The sequence below is a fragment of the Caretta caretta genome, chromosome 2 (genome assembly GCF_965140235.1).
Source record: "Caretta caretta isolate rCarCar2 chromosome 2, rCarCar1.hap1, whole genome shotgun sequence".
In the NCBI taxonomy this organism is placed as follows: Eukaryota; Metazoa; Chordata; order Testudines; family Cheloniidae; genus Caretta; species Caretta caretta.
Window position 1 is genome coordinate 204,261,370 of NC_134207.1, and position 24,354 is coordinate 204,285,723.

A 24,354-nucleotide genomic window follows, 5' to 3' on the forward strand; every position below is an offset into this window, starting at 1 on the left:
TTAGTTTATTGAGTTCTAGCCCACGAAAACTTATGCCCAAATAAATGTGTTAGTCTCTAAGGTGCCACAAGGACTCCTCGTTGTTTTTGCTGATACAGACTAACACGGCTGCTACTCTGAAACCTGTCACCATGCAAGGTAGTAATAATAGTAATCGATGCAATGTTTTGACATTGATGCAGTGTTTCAGAATGAAAAATCAAACATTCAGATGAGGAAACTTTGAGTTAACGTTTCTGCCACAGTTAACCCATTGTAGCCTAGTATTGTGTATTTTATGGTGCAGATTAACTACTTAAGAAGGAAATGATTATAGAAAACACTATGAGCCAGATTGACCCTGGCACCATCCCAAGGGTAACGGGCATATGGAACCTTATTCCCAACTCCAGCACACCATCACTACACCCTCAGCCCGGCACATCACACCTTCCCTTAGCCCAGGCTGACTGTCATGCAGTCAACTGGGCTCTGAAAGCAGGAGGGTAGTAGCTATACTTAATCCTTGTGGTGGCCAGGGGTTGCTGAGATACCTGCTGAACAAGTAGCCAGTTCCAACTCTGAAAGGGAAGAAGGCAGTGGCTGGCGAGTGCGACAGGCAGGGGATGTGGTGGGCTAAGGTGGGGATAGGTGGGAGAAGTACGGAGGGAACAGATGCTTTTGAGAGGACATGAACTGTTGGGGAATCAGGACCTGTTGTGGGGGTCAGGAGCTAATGGGGAGAGCAGTTTCTGATGTTAAGCAGATAGGCAGTGTGCAGGGGTTGGACAGCGTGGAAGTGACTCCAAACTCTCCTTCCCCTTCAATCCCCACCCAACCTAGCTCATGGGAGGAGAATATAACTTCCCCTAATGGCATAGTCCCATCCCAGCTGCTGGGACACTGCCTGACTGCACCCCATTGCTCTTTGTAGGAGTCCTCGAGATATTTTCCAATCAGGAAGTCAAAGTTGATTGTAGGAATTGGGAAATACAATGTCCAGATTAAAGGTGAGCTGCAGAAAACAAAGTGTGTGTCCTTTAATCACAGACTGAAAGTTAGTTAGGTTTTTAAAAAAGATTTTTATTTTAATGTTTTTTGAACAATCACACCCTGAGTTCCTGCTTTTTAATGGAGTACTTTAGGAAGAACTTTGGAGCATCTGGAGGGAGACATCACAGGTTGATTGAAACCTGTTCTGCTCTGCCAGCCTTTTAACTGCGGGGGAGAGGAGCGAGTGGCCTGTTACCAAATAAGCCCTCCAGCATAAAGGAGGAAGTAAGAATCTGATGTTGCAAATATAAACTATAAAGCAGAAAATTTTTAAAGAAAAAACACCCCTTTGTCAGCACAGGGAACAAATACAGCTTTTTATTTTGCAATGTGTTTTTTAGAGCTTAGACACAAGTAAACAAAAGAATGATGTTTTACAATAGAAACCCCCTTCAGATGTTAAATGTCTTGGATAACTGACCTTTAAAGTTCACTTTCTTGTGGCTTGAAGCTGATTCCCTGCCTACAGTAGGCTGGATATGGAATGAGCAAGTGCTGCGAAGTAAGTTCTAGAAACTATGGTACGTGTTAAATAGCAAGTGTCAAGACGATATATATTATTACATACACAAATAAAAATAGTTTCCTTGTCTGTATTACTAAAAATACTCTACATTATCAACATGGGAAAAGTTTGAAGCATCAAACATTTTTTTCAGCATTTCTGCTGTTTACTCTGTTTCACCTCGAGTGGGCAGTGAAACGAAGCTGTTTAATTTATGGCCAGTTTCACTTGCTGTTTGTTGTCACTGCCGCTTTCTGATGCTCACCCTCAAGCCCAGTGCTGTTATCTTTGGACTTTCAGCATTGCAGGGAACTAGGTTTTTGTTCATGGTGGTGGTTGTTACAATTTCTTGAAACCACGCCTGTTTGTCCCATGTTTCAGTTTACACAGCCTAGACGTTGTGCCTAAAACCAGTTGTTACTGTTAAGCTTTTGAGAACTGTATCAAAACAGATTGTACAGAATGTGGTAATCTCTCTTTTTGTGGGACACTAGTCTAGTGTTACAGTGTCTCTCTTGAAACTTCCAGTTGAGGTTGAATTAAACCTAGTTTACCACAGCCCCTCCCACCACCTCTTAGTTCCTGATAAGATTCATATCAGTAGAAACCACTGGAAATGTCTCAGCTTTCAGCTAGTGTTTACAGCCTCGCTGTGCAACATCATTTACATCAGAAACAACTGGCAACGCAGCCAATGGCCTCTAATCATTCCGCCACTTCTCTGTTTCTTCTGCCTCAGTGTTCAAGGGACAATGCACACTGTGCACATGCAGGAGGGAACAAAATCCCACAGCAAGACATTAAAATGTCACAACACCAGCTAAAATGAGGATTAAAGAGAGAGACAGAGGTAGAGTTGATTGGCAAATGATATGCAGTTAATAGCCCTTTGCATGCGTTGGCTTTGCACAATGTTTCTATGTAGTTTTAAATGGCTTCTAAGTGTATAAATTCCATGCAAATGTAACCTTTATTATGAGAGCATAAGTAATAGGAAAATCTAATTAAAGGGTAAAAGGCTCGCTAGAAATGGAAGCTTCTTTTCATATGGAATCAGTAATGAATGAAATGCCATCCGTCAAGGATATTATTGGAGATGACTACTGACAAGTACAAAGAAAAGCCTGCCTATCACAACATGATTTAATTAATGGCTTTCCCCCTTCCACACACCCATCCCCTCCAGTCCCTATCCTCAGTGGCTCGCAAACTTTTTTTTACTGGTGACCCTTTTGATATAGCAAGTGTCTGAGTGCGACCCCCTCCCAATATAAATTAAAAGCACTTCTTTATATATTTAACACCATTATAAATGCTGCAGGCAAAGCAGGGTTTGGGGTGGAGGTTGACAGCTCACGACCCAACCATGTAATAACCTCGTGACCCCCTGAGGGGGTCCCAAACCCCAGTTGAGAACCCTTGCCCTATGTGGTCCTGGGTGAATTATTATTCCATGTGCCTGCATCAGAATAGATGAAAACAGCATCGGGACTGTCAAAAGCCTCTCCATTTTGCTTAACCCAAATCATTAACATTGGGACACTTGCCACATTGCCACAGTCTATTACACCCAAGACCACGGCTGATGAATTACATCTCTGTCAGTTGACCTGTCTAGCAAATTACCAGCATATGAAGAGGAACCCAATATCATTATCAGCATTACTGACCGCGATGGACAAAGTAATAGCAGGCTATGTTTCACTTGTTCGGTGCTTCCCCACTGAAACCAGACCACGGTGTCCTTCAAGCCATAATGAGAAACACTATTGAGAAGATTGTCAATCCAAATAACAGAAGAAATGAGGCGTGACAGTTCAGAAAATTGGGGATAAGTACAGCAACAGAACCAATTACTGGCAAAGGGGTTCTTTTTCTCCATGTTCAGTCTAAAATGACTAGAATGACCCAGTCAAGGCTGTTATCTAATTTTCACGTGTATCATGATTTTTCCTTTGTCTGCTTCTATATGCCTGCTGAGGCTGGGAGTTCTTTGAACACCTACAGTTTCATTTAGAGCCGCTTTCTTTCCTTAAATATATATGAGTCCAAGCCATAAAAAGGAATGTGTGGACATGACATATTGCCCTGTAAATGGATAGTAAGAATAGTCCTATTCCCTGTCTGTCTCCTATATTATATGCATATAGATGGGTTGTGAGCATTCTTTAGGCTTTTCCACTTACTTGCTCACTTCATTTTTCTTCCATAACAACATTAAAAGTGTGTGCTATTAAATCTTCTGCCAAACTATTTAAGGATATGATCCATTACAGGCCATTTGACTTACACTGCACTCTACTATGAGAGCACCAGGGAGAATTCATTCTCTAGAAAACAATGTACAAAATAAAGATGTGAAAGTTAAATAAGAGAGCAAGGATTTTAGGGCTATGAGAATCTTGTAAGTGGGAAAAGTCCTTCAGAATTTACCTACGCCGTAGAGCTGGGGAAATAATGAATTTTTCAGTTCTGTGGCAATTTTGAAAAGTTGAAAAAATTATCTTGGATTGGAGCGAAAAACGACCATTTTTTTCGAAAATTTTGGTGAATTAAAAACTAAAAAGGAAAAAATTTGTTTCCAGTCAACCAAAGGTTTTGATTTCAAGCGTTTTTAGACATTTTGAAATGTTTAAAAATAAAATGAAAAAATGTCAAAATTAAATGTTTCTGATTTTTGAAAAAAAATAGGGTTTATTTTTAAACAAACAATTTAGTGAAATGAACATGAAGTTGTGAAACAGTCTGGTGTAATTAAATCTGCATTTTTTTTGGGCTGAAAAAATAGTTTCTGTTGAAAAATTTCACCAAGCTCTACTATCTAGTGCTTCCGTCAAATCCTGGCTGTAAAAGACCTCCCCCTCCCGCCCACCCCCACTTAAAAGTGTATCAAATGGCCCAGAGCACAGGGGCAAGTCCCTTGGGAGCTCTCGTCAGATGCTAAAATATTTCCATACTTTTTAATGTCTCCTTCCCTATTGGAGGCAAGGACTTCCCTACTCTGAAAGTGTGTCCGACCACATTAGCACTTTGCTAATTAGAGTAAACTTTTTTACAGACGTGTTGAGAGCATTCTACACAGGATATGATAACTGATGGGTGATCCCTGGAGTTTGCTTCAGTCTTGTTCACAACCAGTTTCTCCCATTGCTTGCCCAGTTCTCAGGAAAAGGAAAGGAGTAGCCACAACCTTAACTGTCTACAAATTGAGCACATTGTATCAGTTCCTGCTGGTCTGGAGACGACTTGAAAGAAACCTCTCCAATGGGTTCCATCTCATCCTGGATTTGAAGCATTTAAACAAGAAAGTTGTGTCAGAACAGGGCATTGAGAGTAGGAGGATAAATAAGAGAAATAGAGGGAACTTGTACTCTTGGCATGAAATCCTCGTCCTCTTGGGGACAGGATTTCAGCTGTAGAACTCAATCCTGAACTTCATTTTGGACCTTTTGTGAAACGGGGGTGGCAAGAAAGAACTTAAAATTGAGAGTTTTCCCCCAGGTAAATCTTCCATTTGTTAGGGGATTTCTAGGATGGTGTGAAGTTGAACTAGTTTGCTCCTATACCAGCCCAGCATCTGGAGGGGAGGGCATGGCCAGAGCATACTGTACTCCAGGGAAACGTGAGGCTGCTTTAAACTATGCTGGAATGACTGAAATGGCCTGGGGAAGGCTCCAGGATCAGGCAGCCACCCATGTCCGCCTCACCTGCACTCAGTGCTTTCTGAGTGCAACTGAAGTTGGAAGTTCCAGTTTAGATTGGTACCTTTCCTGGGCAGGGACTGTTCCATCCTTTGTCTTGTGTACAGAGCAGAGCACAGGGTCAATATTTAAATGACAAATAATTCATATGTGAATTTTTTCCTCCGTGCAGCAGCATTTTCTTTCAAATGGCACTCTGCTCTCTGTCAGTATCTTAACATTGACTATTTCTTACCAAAGGCAAAAAAAGGCAATTTGATGAAAAACCATATCCATTTTTGGGGAACATTTATCACAATTCAAACGTGTACAGAATGTATAAGGAAAATCAATGAAAACAAAGGATATAAAGTTAAAACCAGCCGTGGTTGGTTTTGTTTTGAATGGAATACCTAGAAAACAACCAGCAAACGTCTTCATTTATAACCTGAAAATAAACAGTGTTAAAAATGGAGTAGCAAATAAAATAAGTTGCATTAAGGATACAAGGACTCCTTATTAAGGAAACATAATTGAAGAAACCTCATTGACAACTTTGGTCCTGAATTTACAATGCCTGAATTACCACAAGCATCATTTCAAGTGTAAACACTTAGTTCTTCTAAAGTGCAAGATGCATACGCCTTCTGGATATCCAAGTCCATCTCATTGTTGATGTGTCTTATAAGCTCATTTTAAGACATATTAGATACAGCTCTGGGCCATGCATGGTTTCCATTCAAAGCAACTGAAAGCAATACTAGAATGTAAAATGTTGCTGTTTTGGGTGGTGGGGTTTTTTTAGGTTGAATGAATACATTTTATTTTTAGTTGTGCTTTTCTGCATTACCTAAGCACATGATTTAAGCATGCACGTGATAAAGGCATCACAATGGAATCATTTTTGGAAATACTAGTTTTCTTTGTGTTGGGTAACTGTACATTTAGTAAGGATGGAGTCATGATTAGTTGCAGTCCCATGTACTTTTGGTTTCAAAGTTTAATCCCTAATTTAAAATTACTCATAGGTCAGATGTAAGTCATGCAGTATACTGCCTTTTTTTTTCTTTCTTTTTTAGTTTGCTTGCCTTTTGAACAAAGAAACAAATAATATCTTAGGCAAATCTTAATCCCTGAGCTGCTTCAAGGAGATGTGCCTTAAAGAAACGTGTAAATGGAATGAGTACCTGAGATGGCAGAATTCTGATTATGTGTAGTTTAAGAAACAGTCTCATTTATGGTGTGTTATAATGGGCCATACTGTGGGTGGTGCAAAGTGATGCTGGCCAGGATTCCTATTGGAGCTTTGTTGACTTGTGGTCGTATTTAAGGGTGATACACATTATAGTGATGTTTCCTAAAGCTACTGGCTTTCTGCTTGAATCAAAAGTTGTCAGTAAACACGCACTGCAAGTAGGTTATTGAAGTTTCTGCTAAATATTTGTTTACAGTGAAATTACCCTTGTACATTTGTAGCCCAGTTCATTCCTCATTCCCACTTAGTTTGTGAAAAATACATCAGGGATGCATTTGGCCCATGCAGACTAATTTGGTATTAACTACTACTAAGAACTGGAATCAGAGATCTCACAGCTGACAGCCTTGGGAAAGATCACTTAAAGAGCAATGAGGACTATGGGCCATATTCTTACATCTTTATATGGCAGTCAATGGAAGTTTTGCCTAAGTAGGAGCACAATATTTTGGGCTTGCAGTATATGATCTGCTCACTGGGAGTTGAGTGAGCAGCAATCAGCGTCTAATCTGTACAGAATGTCATTTAGAAAAGCAACTTCAAAGGGTACTGCATGGAGTGCGTTCAACTTTTTTAATGACTAAAGATTATCGTGTAATCAGATCCAGGCAGGCGAATTGCTGCCTGTAGGGAGAGCTCCATTAAAGTCAACAAGATTCTGTGTAGATGCAGAGGTCCACTCACACAGCTTTCATTGCAGAATCAGGGCCTTGGTTTGGTATAAGTGAAACCTCAGTGTGGTGTAAAGTGCCACTCAAGGATTCAATAAAATCCCCCCTGCTGAATAGAAGCTGCATTTTAATCTTATTTTTCTTTGAAAATAGTGCACTGTGTGATGATACACTGCACTTTATTGTTAAATCAGAAGCCCAAATAGATGACTCTAGGTTTGTCTAACAATTTTATGAGTACATTAGCAACTGTACCTTTATCTAAAATAAATAACAGAAACAGGTTTCTGACAAACCTCATAACTGAGATATCACCTACTATGTATAGAAGAAAATATTTTTAAACTGAAAAATAAAGTTAAAGTTTAGTTAAAAGCTTTACTTGCATGGGAGTGATATCACAAAACTTGCTTTTAATGTGAACACTTCACTTCACAGAATGAAAAATTATTTACAACACTTTACTTGCAGTTTGGTCACTTCTACATTAGCTATACACATTTGCTGAAGTTCATAGGTATGTATCTTCTTCAGACCTAGGCTATATCAGACTGATTGCACATTTTCCTTTCGCACAATGGCTGTCCTATAGTGCACTGAAGAGTCAGTGAGCACTGTCTAGTTACATTCTCCTTTTTATTTATGGCTCAACAAGAAAAAAAATATTCCCCTTCAAACCCAAATACCCTCAAGTGTCTAAAATAAAATCCACATTTTTTAGGGAATGTGTAATTCATTTTATTGACCTGATTTTCATAAGTTAGGTGCACAATTGCATACCTATGTATTACAAACAATTACTGAATTTTGCACAAAAATCAAGGAATTGCACACCTAATTATTTTGAAAATCAAGCACAGTCACAGTCTAACCTAGGAATCCACCTCCCCTTTTCAGCACACGTTACTGAATTATGATATATTTTACAAATATACATTTTGGCCAGCAAGATAATTTCCATGTTAAACAATCTCATTGCCGTCACACGCAGAATTGCAACGTACATTCACAGTTTTAATAGATTGTAATTAGCTTTTCCAGTTGTGCTTTAAAAACTCCAAATATAGTTTTCAATATTAAGTGCAAAGCAAATGTCCTGTGCAGCTACAATTGGTTGCAGAGTTATAAACTCCAGAATTATGAGCAGAAAGTTCCCTCATTCTCCAGTTTCATCACTTGACTTTTCAGGTATGGCCTCCAGGCTTCGACGGGGCTTTGAGACTTCTGCATTTTCAGTGCCTGGTTTATTGAGTCCACATGAAAGAGCGGCATAATGGATTTGTTTCAGATTCTCCAATGTCTCATTTTTAGCATATTTTAGAAGATCAGCTTGTCCCTGTAAGAACAAATACAATTAGAACACACAATCAATAATAGGATTCTTTTCAGATTTATTGTACAGTTGCCCTGCTCATGAAGATAAAAACCAGATTACTGTGCGTTAGTAAGAAGCCATGCTGCTTGCTTTCTCTGGAGCCAACTGGATGTATAAACAAAAGAACAGAAACCCTTGCTACCCAACAGCTTTCAGTAACGGAATCTGCTACAGTTTTAACACAGGCTGTTTATTAATGCAGACAGATGAGAAGATTCATTTGTACACCTCACAGGGCAATTACATGCTTTTGTTTTTTGTTTACCAGCAACTCTCTTCACTCAACATTACCCTGGTGATAAACCTAAATAAGGGCTAGCGTCAGAGAAAGCCCTTGTGAGAGGGGCAGAGAGGACTGAAAACTCAGTGGGGTTACATCTATGATGCTTCCAAGGAATTGTATTTGTCCTGCTGTACTAGGAGGAGCTTAAGGAGCTGCTCAGAGAAAGGGCAGGCCTAGAACTTCGACAGCAGGACCTGTCCTACAGAAATTGCTATGCCTCCCTTCCCTTGGTGGAGTTATGTGATCATTATCTAGGCTCTCCCTACTTGCAGCTGTGCTCAGGAAGAGCCAAAGAGGTGAACCACCATGAGTCAATGCTGCTACAAACAGCAACTCCTCCATATGCTATTTACATGTAGGAATCCATGGGCTGACCATGCTACAGAGAACAGCCTCTTCCCTGAGTCACCACTGCACATAGAAGACTTCACAGTACCCATGTAGAGAGACTCTTGGGGCAAAGGAGACTACATTTGCACTCTCTGGAGGGCCGCCCTTTGCTCGCAGAAGTAAAACAGGATAAGCCAGGTCTGAATAAGCATATGAGATCGGTATAGAACTTGCTAAAGAATGTTACGGTACTGACACCTACAACTGATGAAAAATATTTTCATATGGAATCAGAATGTACCAAATTATTTCTGTTTGGAAAACATTGCTGTATACAATAAATAAATAAATAAATAAATAAAAATCCTCCTTGAAATTGCAATTGGCAATGCATGTTCCACCTATGGGGAGACAAGTAACAGAAAGTTCAGCTACTGGTTTCAATAACGTTTTGATTCTTTCATCTGTTAAAGGAAACCAGGACTTTTTTTCCCCCCCCTAAACATGACAACCAAGAAAGTTAATTTAAAACATTCCGGTAGAATAAGTGAGTCATAGCGAGAATGCATCTGTCTCTAGCACAAGTTGTTATGTGGATTAGTTAGAATGCACTTTTAGAACTTTATAGAACTTTAACCAGGCTGTTTATTATAGGCTGTGCTGGTAGCTCGGCCTACAATTAAGCTTGCCTGACCCTCCCCATTATGAGACTTTGTTGCTTACCACTATGTGAACCTTTAACTGTTTGGGCTGAAATTTTCCATACTGCGTGTCAGCCTCAAGCTGATTTTTCTTCTGAAAAATTTCAGCCAAACAGTTCAGCCATTTCCAAGAACAAGATTACAGAAAAATGTGGGGTTTTTTGTCCATGTTAAAAAATTCTTGAGACCTTTTCTTTGAATGGCTCTCATGTTCAATATTTTAAAGCAAGGACTTGTAATTTGGCAGGGGGGTGGCCTTTGTATCAGGGATGTGCCTTTTGGTGTGAAAATATGCTCAAGTTTGGCCAAGTTATGAGCCTTTGAAAACTGAAGTTTGCCCATGCTCAGTAGAGATTTCAGCAGCTAAATTTCCAAAGAGTCTGTCCTCAGGGAGCATGCGCCTGCATATGGCTGTGCATGTTCTATCCAGCCCTGGGATACAAGTGTGAAGCATGACTTTCTCTGTAATGGCTGCTCCCAGTTACTTTGGGCAGGGGTGGGGTGGGCCCTAGAACTACGAGCAGGGAGATGGTCTCTCCTGTGCTATTAATTACCATGCTTCTGCCCATGCCTCGTGGAGAAGGAAGCTGTCTGATTCAAATGTAGAGGGGACAAGAGCTGGACCAGGGGGAGAAAAGGAGTGGATTGGGATAAGGAGGCTGGCAGAGGGGGAAAGAGAATCTGGGACTGGGAGCCGGTGTGGTTGGGCAAGGAGACTGGGTGGGACTCTTTGGGAGAGGACACTGGGAGATGATGGAAGAAATGCAGTGGGGAGATAGTTGGCTTATGGGGTGAACATTGAAATCAGACAAGGGGCTGGGGAGCAGAGGGACAACTGGGACTGACTGGACATAAAAACCAGGACTAAGACCTACTGGGGAGAGCTGAGAAAGCTGGGGTGCTGGGAGAGAGCAGGGGCTGGCTGGGAAAGAAGACTGGGGGCTGGGGTGGACAGGGTGACTGAGATAGGATGACAAGCCTGCAGAAGAAGACTAGAACTGGGAGCGAGTGAGTGGGGTAGATGGGATGAGGACTCAAGAGAAGAGAACTGGGAGTGGCTGGGCAAGAAGCCTGGGACTGGAAGTGATGGGGGAGAAGAGGAGAGACTGGGGTCTCAGACAGCGAGCCTGGCCGGGGAGACTAGCAGTGGTTAGGCAAGGAGACTGGGCCAGTAAGTTAAGAAGAACAGTACTTGGGCAGGGAACCAGGGGTGGGGAAGAGACAGGACTGGGACAAGTTGAAGGGAATGGTGCAGAATGGGTCAAGTTATTGGGGGGGGGGAGCAGTGGAATAGGCAGAAGAGTCTCTGCCCACTAGAGCACACTCCCATCCAGAGCCTGAAATGGAACCCAAGATTGCTGAGTCTCACTATTCCTTTGCTGTCAGCAAATATCTATGAAACCCATTGGGAAAAGCGTGCCTCTCTCCCTGCACCCCACTGCTAGTCCACACAGAGAATGACACCCTGCTATTGCTATCTGTTACTCCATTAACTCAAGTGGGAAAGGTCAATGCAGTGGATCTAAAGATTCCATCCCTGCTGATGAACCATGTGGTTGTCAATATGATGCCACAGGATGGAATCCCCCCCCCCCCAGTTTGCTTGTTTAAAAACCTAGGAAATTACACACAAACTCTGTTAAAAGTCCACTACCGAGATTGCAAAGTAAAGCACTTAAATGTTAAGAAATGCCAGAATTAGGATTAATTCTGCACCCTTAATTTCCCCACTGGTGCACAGGCAGTGTGACACAGTCTTTAATTACATGATCACTTACTGTTTTTCCACAGGACCAATTTTCAAAGCTTCATAATTCTTTCAAACGAATTCACCCCAGAACAATACAAGGCAATGTTCCTTGGTAAGGGCTATTACAATGACATATTTCCTTTCTTTGAGCCCTTCCATTTTGGCTTTGGGGATATTCAAGAAAAGGAAGCAAGACTTTTAAAAAAAATTCATAGATTAATTGATTCCAAAGCCGGAGAAGACCATTGTGACCATCTAATCTGACTTCTTGTAATAACACAGGGCTCCATTGAACTCCTTCCGTCCCCCCAAAAATGTTTGATAGTTGGCAAGTCCAAATAAGCCAAATAATAGCCTTTTCTGACAAATAAATCTAGCCTCTTCAGCTTCTTTTCCTTTAGCACTGCTCTCTTCTGTCTTGCCTTCTTGTTGGCCACCATGATAACCAGGGTGGTTGTAAAATATTCCATATCTCCAGATGGAACTTGATATTTTCTGTCCACCTTCCTGGATGTGGCGGCAATTGTAGCTGGGGTCTGCTATAGTGATTGGGCTGAATCCATTATTGCTTCATTTATAGGCCAGGATGCCATCCCAGAGCAGTAGATTGCAAAATATTCACTAGTTTGTGGGTGGGCTCCTGCACCTCCTCCAATGGTAGCTGGAGTGCCATTGTTGTTTTTTCCCAGAGGTCTTGGAACTCCTTAAAGTCATCTAATTGTGGGGCCCTGTGGAGAAACACTGCTTCACCCAGAGATGATAAAGCAACTGGTCTTGAGGAATCTATTGAGGAAGGGCTTGTTTCCTCTTGTTCCTCCTTATGACTATAAGAGACTTGAGTTGGTGGAGGTTCGGGTGCTGCTTGAGTTACTAAAAAAATGAATGAAGGAGCTGTAAGCACTTACGGTTGCTCTGAGTAGTCTTGCTTCTCGTGAGATGACCAAGGTGCCCAACAGGGCCACAGGGGCATAGAAGTACAGTCCTTGAGGTCCTGGGGTGAGGAACCAGGTTCCTGGGAGTGTTGAGGGCCCCTGGAACTCCTAAGGTAAAGGGTGGTGGTGATGCTCTCACTGAGTACACATGGCTGTTCATGCTTGTGATCATCACCTGAGGTAACTGAGGATGCTGAGGAGAATGAATACTCTAGATCCATCACAGATGCTGTGGATCTGGGTGTTGCTGGCAATCACACTGAAGTACTTGATGCCATATTCAAGAGTCTCAGCACAGTCAGGGTGAGTTAGGTTGAAAGGAGTGAAAGTTCTTGTGGGATTGGAAGGTCTCGATAAATCTGGCTGGTGCTGGTACATGCATCCCGGGGTGGCTGGTCCAATCAGTGCTGGAGTTCAACCCTTGACCATGCCTAGCCTCATGACAGCGCTGACTTTGCTACCAGTGCTTGGGTAAAGTGTATTTTTCCCCACTGGTATTTCATTCATATAGGCCAGGGGCTCTCAAACTTTTTTTGCTGGGCCCCCCTTTGAAAATATTTGTGACAACACCCCCCCCACATACACACAAAAAAGGTGATAGCAAATTACTGTACATAATCATAGGAGCATATGTGTGGTACTGCCACCCTTACTTCTGAGCTACTGCTGGCGTTGGTGCTGTCTTCAGACCTGGGTGGCCGGAGTGCGGTACTGCTCTACCCACCCCTACCTCTCACAACCCCCTGACAATAGCCTTGCAACCTCCTTTTGGATTGAGATCCCTAGTTTGAGAAACACTGATATAGAAAGAACTATTCCGAAAACTTTCCGAACAATCTGTAATCAGGAAGTGGCAAAGCTTCAAAAAATGTCTCCCAAAAGGTAGAAGTTTCAAAAAATTCTTAATGACTGGAAGATAGGGGAGTAGTGTGACAGAATGGAAAGAGTCATGCAATCTCACCTACAACACTTACTGAAGTAACAGCAAAACGCAGTAATAAGGACCTTAATAAAATTAAACTAAAAAGCTCCTTTGTATGGATTCAAAGATTTGTCTTCTCAATCTAGAACTCAACAGTTGGCCTAATACAGTAATTCATTTGTTACACGTTAAATGTCTCAAAGACTAGACAAAAGCCCAATCCTATAAGTCCTCTAAGTGAGGAACTACTAGGAAATGCAGGACTGATCCTCCACTCCTTATATGTTGTTACAGAAGACCCCAATTTCTTAACACACTATTTGATCCTGATTCACAAAGTGAAGTACTATTATATACAATTGATTGCCAGCTAGAATATATGTATGCTCTGAAAATCTATGCTGCAAAACCAAGATGGATGCAAAACCCATGCATTCCAAAATTAATGCAAACCTAACCGATGGCTCAAACAAGAATGAGATGCACACACCATAATCCAGAATGAGTTAAAGGAAAACAACATTCAAGGAAACAAAGCAATCAGCTACGCCAACAGTAACCTGATCTTTAAAGGCAACTCAATCCTGGAGCCTGAAGCAATTCCAAAACTAAACCCAGATGCTGTTTGTTGGCTGTATGGTGATGTCAATTCTACCAGCCTTTCACCTCTGAAGAGTTGCCTTCAAATCTGGGTTAGGTCAAAACTAAATGAGCTTAATTCTCTGAATCTACTCTCCACTGGAAAACTGTCCACATAACCAAGATTTACTACCACCAAATCTGACATGATTGGGAACCAGTCTGGGGATGGGAACAGTAATGGGTTTGCATGTCACAATTAAGGCGAATTGCAAGGAAGCTGCCGTCCTGGACTGTAACCACTGCTGTCCACTAAAGAAAGGAACAACAGAATAAAGCACAGTATTCTATTTCATATACAGAATACTGCTGCTAATCCAAAACCCTGTTATCTGAACCTCCACATTATCAAAAAGGAGTACTAGTGGCACCTTAGAGACTAACACATCTATTTGAGCATAAGCTTTCGTGAGCTACAGCTCTCCTCATCGGATGCTTATGCTCAAATAAATGTGTTAGTCTCTAAGGTGCCACTAGTACTCCTTTTCTTTTTTGCGAATACAGACTACCACGACTACTACTCTGAATCCACATTATCAGAATCCCTTAGCATGAGATAGATGAGATATCTGCCTCTACAGCGTGTATCTCATGCTGGGGAACAAGGAAGAGATTTGGATAATGCAGAGGTTTGGTTAAAAGAGCAACCTGCCCAACCCAGCTAGGACAGTGAGGAGGAGGAGCCCTTGGCCAGGGGGAGGTCACCCTGATGCTGAATGGGTCCAGTGGCAGTGCAGGGAGTCCTTTTGCAGGCCACACTGTCAAAGGGAGTAAGTGCGTGGGGCTGTGACAGAGGAGCTGCAGAGGGCTCCCTGCACTTCTGCAGGGCTGTGGACACTCAATCCCTGCAGACGCTAGCCGGGGGTCTCTGCTCTGCCTTGTCAGGACTGCAACCTCACCCTCGCACCATGTACCTGCAGGCATTGGCTGTCACCTGCTCTGCGGCAGCACATGGAGCCCTTTGCAGCTCTGCTGTCACAGGAGTGAGTGAGAAGGGACAGCAAAGATCCCCAACCAGGACTGTGAGGAGGACAATGACGAACCCCTGGCTGTTGGTGAAGCCACCCCCAATTATCCGAATAAAATGCATGTTACGAGCATAACTGGGAGTATATTGTACAGTAGACATTCATTAGTAGCAACATATCGGTGCCCTTTTGCTATATTGCTCCTATGTGGCTGTAGCTGTTACGGGGCATGTCGACAATTCACAGCAGGGACAGTGTTCCTGTGGGAAATGTTGCTCATAAGTCGTGGTTGCTCTTACAAGGTGTTGCTGCAAATGAGCATCTACTATATTAACATTTGTTCATATGTCACAAAATGAATTTAGTACAGTATTGCTTTGTGGCCCATCATGTAGTACTTGCTTTAAAGGACATCAAACTCCAACAATGATATTCATTTATAAACTGTTAAAAAAAGAGGACATGAGTTAATATGCAATATCAATTACATTTCTTTAACGAATTTAAATTCTCATTTGCCTGTATTCTACCCTAGAAGAGCAACTTCATCAGCATGGAAAAGCTCGTGCTTTGCTTTGATATTTTCAGGTATGAGCTGTAATGTCAGATCTGAATAGAAACTGAAAGGTAATTAAAAAAGGAAAGGGTTTTGCGTTTATCATCTCCCTACATCTGTGAAATGAGATGTTGGCTTTGATCCAATGTGACAACAACAAGTAGAATGTCTCAACAGTTTTACATTTGCTTTACTCTGTATCTTCTCCTGAAGCTTGACTTTTTTTGTCACAGATTCTACAGTACCATGTGACTGTCACTATTATTACTGTATATTTTACTTTTAAAATGACTTGTTGGCCAGAAACTAAAAAGGAAGTAGGAATGTAAAGAAATGGAAGGGCAGACACCGCAATGTGGAACAGCACTGAGCCACCAGATTGGCTCGCTCAATAGGGGTGCTCCGATGTATGTAGTCTGTCTAAAGGGCAGCAGTATTTGAATAAGAAAAGGGTTGGCACTGGCATCTTGATAAAATGCAGTTCATCTTGACTTGTGTGTGTGTATATGTGTTGGTTACATTGTGCATCTTTTCTCTAGTGCAGGTATTTGTGCTGCTTCTTGTACATGGTTGTGCAGGTTCTTACACGTCCTCCTTTCCAACAGAACAGTAAATTTTAGGCCACTTAGGGGCCATCTCCAAATAATCACCATTGTTGATTGTAGGTTGGGATGATTATGAGGTGTAGGGCATGGAATTGATGGTAAACTCCACAGTTGTTGGCCATCTGAGAGAAAAAGCATCAAATCATCAGTCACCTGTGCTGATGTGACTTAGTCTGAGGACAGCCCCTTCCTCTGAATGAGAAATGGTTGGTGTAGGTGCCACAAGGTAGGTCTTGGAACTGGTGCTACAATGTATTCTGTCTTTGAGCATCTGGGGGAGACCTTTTTCCAGGTCAAAGAGTTCAGAAGGAGTGGCCATCATGAGCAATTCTTGTGTTTAGGTAAGTTTTGTTGCATCATATTTTAAAACATTGCAGTCATGCTGGCATTTGGGTGGGGTCTCAACAATTGACAAAGGGTAATTTTGTAAGTATATTTATAAATAGTATTTAGGTACAGTACCTGCCTTATTGTTTCATTGACTACAAATGCTTTGCACTGTATGGTCTCACATTCATTAAGTGAAATTTGTATCCATTGTGCTCAAATTAGCAATAATGAAGAGAAGCACTCTTCACCACACACACATACTCCAGGATTGTCTGCACCACAAAAAAACTGCAAGTTTGAACACAGTTTGTCAATACCTGGGAGCTAACCCACGTTCAGTACCAGTTAAACTACTCCTAGTGCTGCTGCTCATTGTCAAGATTTTTTTTGTAGTGTAGACAAGCTCCATGTGAAGAACATCTGAGATATATTTGACAAACAAACTCTAAATTTATGGGTGAAATCATTCTGTGGTTTAGAAAATTGTTGACATTCTGTGATAATGGGTTGTGAATAATGGGTTGCGAACCCAAGTAATGATGACTGAAACCAGTTTCCATCCTACTTGTACTTTAACAGTAGCTTAACATCAGAAGAACTTTCATGTTTAATATTTAAAAAGGATGTTTAATATTGACATTACAAAGTTCTTCTGGTTATTAAATTTTCATGTTTAATCCCTTTAAGGCTTTCCTGGACTTTGACTGGGGACTATTTATGAAACCATCTGGGACAACCTTTAAATACATCCAGACTTTCCATTTTGTGCCTCAGTAAAGCCAAAGAACACTTGCCAAGGCCATGCGAGCAGTCTGCAGGAGCTGAGGGCTGTGGAAGCAATGTTCTGAGCTGGACAAGAACGAGTCCACTTCTATCAGTAACTCCTTGGTATACCAAGGATGAATTTGGCCATATAATTACAGATTAGGAAGCCTTGGGTATAGTGGTTATAATATGTATTCAATTCAAAGGCTGACTGTTTAATAGAGAAATTATCAATTTATTTTATTATTTTATCCAATTTTCCACTATGTCAGCTGGAGTTCAATTGTACCAATTAAAGAGAATCAATATCTATAACTTGAGGGTGAAATACAGCTTAATTTGTTTAAAAATTACATCAGCTGTGTCCTACGGTACTGACCTTTCCCTATGAAGGAGCTAAGATTGACGCTTGGTTTTCAGCATGAGGATATTTTTGTAGAGTTGTTCAGATTAACTTGACTTTGCTTTATTATAAGAGGTTATGCTTTTTGCTTAAAAGAAGCAGGCTGATTTCGAATAGCCATGGGGAAATACAGAGCAAATAAAATGAACCTGTATTGTTTATTTTTCCTTCCTGATGCATAAAGATAGCTTCAAAAGGTATGTCAATACTTCAGGGGCTGGAGGGACAGTCCACAGCAACGGTTCTTAATATATAAAAGGTGCTTTCCCCATAGGGTAATGATCATACCTGTCATAAATATAAAGGGAAGGGTAAACACCTTTAAAATCCCTCCTGGCCAGAGGAAAAACCCTTTCACCTGTAAAGGGTTAAGAAGCTAGGATAACCTCGTTGGCACCTGACCAAAATGACCAATGAGGAGACAAGATACTTTCAAAAGCTGGGGGGAGGGAGAAACAAAGGGTCTCGGTCTCTGTCTGTCTGATGCTTTTGCCGGGGACAGAACAGGAACGGAGTCTTAGAATTTAGTAAGTAATCTAGCTAGATATGCGTTAGATTATGATTTCTTTAAATGGCTGAGAAAATAAGCTGTGCTGAAAGGAATGGATATTCCTGTCTTTGTGTGTTTTTGTAACTTAAGGTTTTGCCTAGATGGATTCTCTGTGTTTTGACTCTAATTACCCTGTAAGGTATTTACCATCCTGATTTTACAGAGGTGATTCTTTTTACTTCTATTAAAATTCTTCTTTTCAGAAACTGAATGCTTTTTCATTGTTCTTAAGATCCAAGGGTTTGGGTCTGTGGTCACCTATGCAAATTGGTGAGGATTTTTACCAAACCTTCCCCAGGAAGTGGGGTGCAAGGGTTAGGAGGATTTGGGGGGGGGGGAAAGACGTTTCCAAACAACTCTTTCCCAGTAACCGGTTAAACGTTTGGTGGTGGCAGCGGAAGTCCAAGGGCAAAGGGTAAAATAGTTTGTACCTTGGGGAAGTTTTAACCTAAGCTGGTAAAAGTAAGCTTAGGAGGTTTTCATGCAGGTCCCCACATCTGTACCCTAGAGTTCAGAGTGGGGAAGGAACCTTGACATACCACACACACATTATGGGGTATGGACACTGCAATTAGTGGGTGTACTGAAAGGAACTCCCTGCACCCTCTCCAGTGTCAGTTGTTCCTATTGGACCCTAAATTTATGATTTAGTACTTTGACCATTACACTCAAAACCTTGAACTACATGTAGTTCCTTCCTAATATAAAGTCACAATATACACCTTCATGACCACAGCTCACACCTTTTCTTTAGCTCACAATACATGCACTACAGTCACTATTGAACCTCCATTTAGTGTGGAATTAGAGCCACTTCCAAGAGTGAATTAAAATCATATTACCTAATTGACCCTGCCCTTAGAGGTGAAGAAAACAATATCAAACTTCAGTGGCATTAAACTAGTTAAAATATCTACATTATAAATATAATATACAAATAGAAAGGTCAATCTTTTTTTTTCCAAAAAAGAGACACCTCACAGAAAGATTGTAAGTGTAAAGTAATAATGGCAAAGAACTTTAATATCCTCTGATAAAAGGTGGTTTATACACATGATTATTATGATTGTATATGAAGTTTCTGAAGTTAGTAAGAATATCTATTGGTTTTAAAGTTCATAAGAATGTCACTTGTTTTTCAAACTTCTCATTAGGATGAATAATTAGAAAATGCCCTTTTTAGTATATGGTAGTGGTGGAAGGGGCAGATTTTGCAATGTTCCTGTGGAGTATACAATAAATATAAATGAAACTAGAAACCAACCCATCACTGAAGGAGAAAGAAACCCACACAAACGTTTGCTTGCCAGCAATATGCAAAACAAGAATAGTAGATTTAAAATTAATTATGAGGTCAATGCCGATCTTAGAGTAACTTTAGAATTAACTGCTAGTGTCCAAAACAAAGTATCTGGACTTTTATTATTTGCAGGTCACTTTTAGGAACGTGAACTTGTCTTTTCCTTTACCACCATATGAAAACCAAAGACATACTATACAGTGTCTTGCTGCACCTCCACAGTCAGTGAGCACCTGGGTCTCTTCACCTTTAAAGATGTACAGTGGATTTTTCACAAAGATACCCACATGCATTATTTTCAAATTATTTTGAGGAGCTCCACAATATTGTACCCTTCACAACACAAGCTCATTACGCTCATATAACAAAAATATATTTAGAGGAAGAAATAATTACCCACAGTCTATCCCGTTTTCCAGTTTTGGCAAAAGAATTGACATTTGTACCTGACATGTCTAGAGAGTTAGAAAAGAAAACGCTAATATCTGAACTGTGATGGTTCTTAAAAGTTTTTCTTTGGAGCGGGGTGGGAGCAGGTTGAAGCTAGTAAACAGTGAATGCACTCAGAAGTTTAAAATCTCTAACTTCCTTTTTTTTTTTTTTTTCCTTTTTAATTTAAACACCAAAACTTTTCAAATAATAAAAATATATAACCACATTTCACAAGACTGCCTCAAGATTTAGAATACTAATTATTTCACTGTTCTTCAATTAAGTATTATAGATAGATCTATATCAAATTCCAAGCAGCTCTGTTCTCACCACAAAACTGTAATTCATGGATCAATGGGAAAAGGAGCTGAATGAATATGTACATGCTGGAGGCCTGGGAATCAGTTGTGCTAGAAGCCAAAAATGCTTCCCTGTGTCATTAACAGAAGTGCAATACAAACTACCTATCAGGATATATTTTACACCAGCATGAATAATCCCTATATATCCCAGTACACCAGATTTATACTGGATAAACTGTGCACAAAATGGGCTAGTATTCTAAAAGAATGAGTTTTTCAAGGAAATGCATACACATAAATCCAAATCCTGCATCCGATGTGACACCCAAGTAATTAAATGCTGTCCCCAGTAAGTCAATGGAAACTTTGCCATTGACTTTAATTGGGTCAGGATGACACCCAGCACACTTAATGCAAAGGAAACTGGCTGGGCTGAATCCCTGTGTGAGGTTGAATCAACAGATCATAATTGCTGGAACCTTGGAAAAATGACCCCGGTTTCTGGCTGCTCAGACAACCAGTCTGGTTGTGCCTGAACGTGCTGTATCTCAGCCCCACAACTTTTTTAGGCAGAACAAACACACTTTATATCGTTTTTGTTCAGCTATTCAAAATTTGGCATGTGCTGACCAAATCCTAGTTGTAAATGTGCCTAACAATCTAGGTCTAATTTTTCAGAAGTGTCTAGAGATTCTGGGTGTTCATTTTGAAACAATTTAAATTTAACTATGTTCTGAGCACCTCTCTGAAAATTAAACCCCTACCTCTAAAATGTTTCCACCTGGGCACCCAAAAATGGAATCACTAGTCACTTTTGACAGTCTTGGCCCTGGTTCGCACTGTTGTGAGGTGTACAACTTGCAACTAAAATAACCAAGACCTAGAATAACAGTTGTCTACACTGCTATTAGCTTAGAGACCCCTCATCCTTTTGATGGAGACAGGTGAAAAGGACTAATCTATGTACGGAAAACACTGAGGTCACTAAATTAGTCTGTTCCTAAACAGATGAAGTATTTAAATTTGAAAAATCCTAGAACTTTCTTTAATATTATGAAAACACTATAAACAGTTGTAGTCAGCCACATGTTGGCCATATCTGGGTCCCCAGCATACTGAGCCCTACTTATCTGTATCTTTTTACTCTAGTATTTTTCTATTTTGATATTTCTCTTCTGATCACTGTAATATTGAATGATGTGCTGGACTCCTCTGCTATAAGGTAAAGTATTTTCATTTATTTCTGTAACCAACGGTGTTTCTGTGATTTGAGAGCTATTTTTTCGTCTTTTATTTTTTGTTCTCTTCTCTGTAGAAGCCTCCTATTTATGTGTAGAGACACCAACAGATCTTTTGGGTAAGAGAAGTCTGGAATGAGGGCAATATCTTGACTTCCATGAGAATTAACTCAATGACATATTAATATATTTTCTATCTCTAACTACTAGGAACTGATAGCACTTTGCTATTGTTTGAAAAGATGTACTCACTAAAAATGAGCAAATCAGAGTTCCCATATAAATACAGACTATAATCCAAGGTATCACTTAAGCTTTCTTCTGTTATGGCCTATTATTGGATTGGATTTAACATATACGTTTATTTCTTTTTTTCTGAATAAAAATGTGCTGCTGAATAAAAGAAAATGCTGCGTAAATTTAATTTTACTTTGCATGTGTGCTCTCATCTAAGCCTCTCTATTCAGAGAACAACAACAACCTGGGTTGAAACGACCTCTACTATTTAAGACGTTATGTACTTCAGTCAATTGACCTATTGATCATAGTTTTTCCAAGCCATATAAAGTTGGCTTTAATTTTTAAGCCTCTCTCATAGAGCACCCTCTCAAGTGGCATGGTACTGTATCATGACAGTACCACATTTAGGGGCATCAGATTTTTTTTACGCCTTACTCTGAAGTATCTGAGACTGGTTCAAGTCTATGACTGAGACCTGGATTACCAGAGTGCAAGATGAGAAAGACCTATCTGTCTTTCATCTTCCCCATCTGCAAAATGGGGAGGGATAATAATAATTAAAGGGCTGCTGTGATTGTCTAATATTTGTAAAGCACTTTTCAATAATGTTTTACATCTTCAGTGTGGTATATCTCCATCATCATTTGCCACACACAGAGACAAGATATTGACGGGATGGCTCATTGGTCTGTTTTGCCATAGCATTTTCTATGGCACAAGTGGTACCCTTCTGCAGATGGGAGTTCAGTGTGGGAGGAACATTAAAGAGTTTTGTCCCCTGAGAAGGAAGAGCCTGCCACCTCCCAACCTTGTTGGTCCCAAGGGAATGGCATGTGAGGGTGACAGGCCTTCAGTACCGTGAGTGGTCAGGTCTACCATACTGCTCCTCTGCCTCCCACCCCCAACCCTAACATCATGGCTCCTGCGGACATTGGGATGCCATTGACCAGACGCTGCAATTACAGAAAACTCCCTATACTCTGAATAGGATGCAGACATGAAGTCTAAGTTATTGTTGCTTCAGGCAGTATTAAATTAGGTAGGAATTGCTAAGCTGATCTCTGATGCTCAGGAAAGAAAAGTGCAGCAAATAACAACTCCTTCCCCTCATGCCTCCCACAATGTTGGACCATGATCCCCCAATGCATCCAGAGTCCTAAGACATAGGGGAATGATGCTTCAGTTCCTCCTTCACCCAAGATCCACCAGATCTAGCAGAAGCTGCAGGACAATCTGGCCTCTTTAGCTTTAAACAGAACTTGGAATCTTACTGACAGAATTTATTAGCTGTGAATGCTCTAATGAATCTAACCTATTTTTGTTTCTCCCTAGAGTTGGGCTCAAAGAGGACTTTTGCCATCTTAAATACTCTGAAAAGCACAGCCCAGCATCTGTCAGCTGAAATGGATAGCAAGTGTGGGAGAACAACCTGTTGGTGATGGTTTTGTATGTAATGTTTTTCTATAATGGGTATAACAACATGAGTGTGGGGAGAAGAACTAAGCTGAGAAGGGGGTAGAAGGAAAATTTATTTTCAACAATTAAGAGGGTTTAAAAACTATGCATTAGAGGGAGAAAGAAATGAAACAATTTTTGTAATTAAAATAGATTTTACAGTTTAATGTAGGGATGAGGTACTCAGCTGGACAGGGGACTGGGAATCTATTAAATTTAAATAGAAAACTATTTAAATTGAGGCTGGAAGGACTGAATTGGAGAAATTAAGGGAGACAGCTGTGATAACTATCAAACTATTTTACTCTACTGTGCAGAAAGATTGTAGACGACAAATATGAAAACCATTCTGCATTTTAACTATTTGAGGTGTCCATTTGAAAACTGTTTATACTATATCACTTCATGTTCAGTCAAAATTTAAGCAATAGGTGCGTAAGAAAAAGCAGAGGGAATTTCTAAATCAAACATACTCAGTTACTCAAATCAGAAATATTAATACATTTATGTATACATCATTAAGCACTATTCATTATAGATTATGAAAGATCAACACTTGTATTTACTTCCTTTCTTGATCTGCATTTATCTCGATACTGCTTCTCCTTTTCAAATCATTGAATAGATTTTAAACAACTGCATAGCCTCTTCAGAGCCCTATTTATTCCATAGAAATCAATAATCATTGTCCTATATGGATATTCAGGACCACAGGGGACCCTGTTAACATTAAAAGGTTTTACAAAGAACATATCAAAAACTAAACCAAACAAAAAACCCCAAAGAAATTACAATGGTAAAATTCAGTGTATTTGTCTAAATTCATGTTGACAGCCTGCTACTCTTTCAGGATACTTGAGCTAATTTATAATGATAGTAAAAAATGAAATCACATCACACAGTGACCACTAATTAGCTACACAAGACAATATAGTTATAAGACCAAGTGTGAATGGAATAAATAACATAATTGCCAGCACCAGAGACATTACCTTTAAAATTGTAATATTCCAGGTAAAACTCTCTACTGCTTTTTGTAGTTTCCTTTCTTTTAAGCCTTCCTTTGCTCCTATATTGTGCAGGTTTTCATGGAACTCCATTGCTGTGGAGGGTGAAAAAGATGAATTTAATATCT

The 24,354-nt window shown here is 40.3% G+C and overlaps 1 protein-coding gene across 3 annotated transcripts in view; it reads right to left on the minus strand.

Moving 5' to 3' along the window:
* Window positions 1–7,501: 7,501 nt before the first annotated feature.
* The window catches only part of PLCL2 (phospholipase C like 2), a 204,078-nt gene continuing 187,225 nt past the window's right edge, over window positions 7,502–24,354 (minus strand). For all 3 annotated transcript variants that reach the window (XM_048838533.2, XM_048838532.2, XM_075125760.1), the window contains exons 6-7: window positions 24,212–24,321; window positions 7,502–8,479 (exon numbers count right to left, since the gene is read on the minus strand). In XM_048838533.2, coding sequence (XP_048694490.1) covers window positions 8,300–8,479; window positions 24,212–24,321 — 290 coding nt within the window. In that variant the 3' untranslated portion in view covers window positions 7,502–8,299. The remainder of the gene's footprint in view (window positions 8,480–24,211; window positions 24,322–24,354) is intronic.